Source organism: Cynoglossus semilaevis, chromosome 6 (genome assembly GCF_000523025.1).
Source record: "Cynoglossus semilaevis isolate Cse_v1.0 chromosome 6, Cse_v1.0, whole genome shotgun sequence".
NCBI lineage: Eukaryota > Metazoa > Chordata > Actinopteri > Pleuronectiformes > Cynoglossidae > Cynoglossus > Cynoglossus semilaevis.
Window position 1 is genome coordinate 13,080,291 of NC_024312.1, and position 2,196 is coordinate 13,082,486.

General features: G+C 45.3%; 1 protein-coding gene across 1 annotated transcript in view; it reads right to left on the reverse strand.

The window, feature by feature from the left end:
- The window catches only part of LOC112487117 (uncharacterized), a 54,714-nt gene extending 52,921 nt beyond the window's left edge, over positions 1 to 1,793 (reverse strand). The window contains exon 1 of the mRNA XM_025056350.1: positions 755 to 1,793. Coding sequence (XP_024912118.1) covers positions 755 to 791 — 37 coding nt within the window. The 5' untranslated portion in view covers positions 792 to 1,793. The remainder of the gene's footprint in view (positions 1 to 754) is intronic.
- Positions 1,794 to 2,196: the final 403 nt, after the last annotated feature.

Here is a 2,196-nt window from a genome sequence, read left to right on the forward strand (position 1 = left end):
GGGGAACCTGTGCAGAGAGACTTATTGGTTCCTCGCACTGAGGGCAGGGGGCGCAGGTCGAATGTGTTGTTAAGAGAGATGGGAAGGGGGGCAAAATAAATGAATAAATAAAATAAATCACGCCTTAAAAACACGTGGGAGAGATCACTCAAATATGCCTCCCGTCTTTGTAGCTCCGGTGTCACCTCTACTCTCGGCTGCTGCTGCTGAGGCTGATGATGGACGCGTGCCGCTGCTGATAATCAGCTGCAGCCCGTTCCTCATCAGTGTTACTGCACGATGCTGGAAACAACCGTAAATCACCTGCTGTGCTCCGTTCGGCTCCACTGTAGCCGCTGCCTTTGACCTTGTGCTGCGTTGCCCCTTAAGTGGCTTTTGAAATGTGCAGAAGTCAATGCACTCGCGTGAGCAACGTGTCCGTCGTCGTTTCACCACCTGTATCGTCAAGTAAAGGCAGTTTTTTTTAATTTTTTTATTTATTTTTGATAGGGCAAAAACGATAAGAATCCCCCTTGGAGGCAATTAACTGCACTGCTATTACATAATGACAGCCTACACTTTCCACCAGCCACACTGGTCCACGCGCTGCTTTAAGGGAGACGTGAGTCCGGGTGGGAGGAGGAGGAGGAGGGGGGGCGTGGGACAACAACAACACATCCACACCTCACACACGCACGCGCAGCGGGACGAAAATGAAACACCTTGAAAGTGTCAGGACGTGGACAACGACACTTGTTCCCGGCATCTTTCTTACCTTTGCTGTTGCTCCCCTCTTCCCTGTTCAGATACATGGCTGTGGTTTGACTCCCAGGCAGCAGGACAGAGTAGGATATGTCACTCAGATACTCCTGTATCCTGAACGCTCGGCGGCTTTTGTCTCTAGTACCGGCCGTGTGTTGTTTTTGTTGCTCCTCAACGGCTTCTCTCCTCCTCCTCCTAGTGGATAGGTAGACTGAGCAGTTTGAGACTCTCACTGTCTCCCTCCCTCTGCTCGCTCTCTTTCTCTCTCTCTCTCTCTCTCTCTCTCCCTCTCCTCCCTCTCCACCTCTTTACTCACGCCTTGTGGCTCAGAGGACAAAATGGGGAGAAGTGACTTTTGTCAGCTGTGTAAAGAAGTCTTAAGTCATTCGGCGTGCAGCCTTCGTGGACACTGATTTATCCGTTTAATAGCAGTCCGTTGCGTAATCAGAGTGGAGCTAGTGTTCAGCCAAGCCATTACTGCCTCAGAGTCTCCATGACTGTAATTACCACCATGATAGAAAGATATGACTTTGGTCTTTTGACTCTATAATTACTTCATTATTTCCACAATGTTTATGTTCTTTTATTTCAAATTCATCCCATTAGGTTCATGTTATGGATGAATAATGCAGACTGTCATTATAGTTCAAGGGAAAACCTTTCAACTCAACAGAGAGAGTGCTTCTCAGGAACTGTCTACGCACAATTGGGAATAGGTGTCAAACTCAGGTTCGCGGACCAAATCTGGCCCATGGTTTAATCATATTTGGTCCAAAAGATCACATCGAATGTGTGTTAGAGCTCACCCGCCACTATATACTGGTGGGATTTGTAGTATTAGAAATGTATGCACGATATTATTGTTCTTTTGTTGGCCTGTATAAAAAAAAATTACATTAAAAATGAACTCAAAAGGCTACAAAGCTAAAGTTTGCTTTCATATGAAAAAAATTCTACATTGCAAATCTGGAGAGAAGGGAAACGGTGCACAATTCCAGTCAATGTTTCAATAAATATCAAGTTTGGCATGCTACTTTGTCCCAGTTTGTACTCTCGGCCCACAGTAAATTTGAGTTTGGCAGCCCTGTTATAGAGGATTCTAATTCCTGTTGGTCTGCTTCCATTTTCTCAAGTAATTAATCACCTGTTACCTCTGTAGTTAATAAATTATTTTGTAAACATCAATTACATAAATAAGAGTGGGCCATGGCAGACGTTTGAAGGCTGGGATTTAGCTGCAAACTTAAACGGTTTGTTAAGTCATAAAATAAATAAAATTCGCAAGACATGAACTTCAAAACACAGCTGAAACAGCCACCCAGTACACACTCCCCAAACACACTCAACCAATAATCCCACAAAGACAGAGTGATGGAGGGAGGTATATATACCCAGGGCACCAGGTGACGCCAGTGAGACTAATCAGACACAGGTGAGTGCGATGACACTAACTCC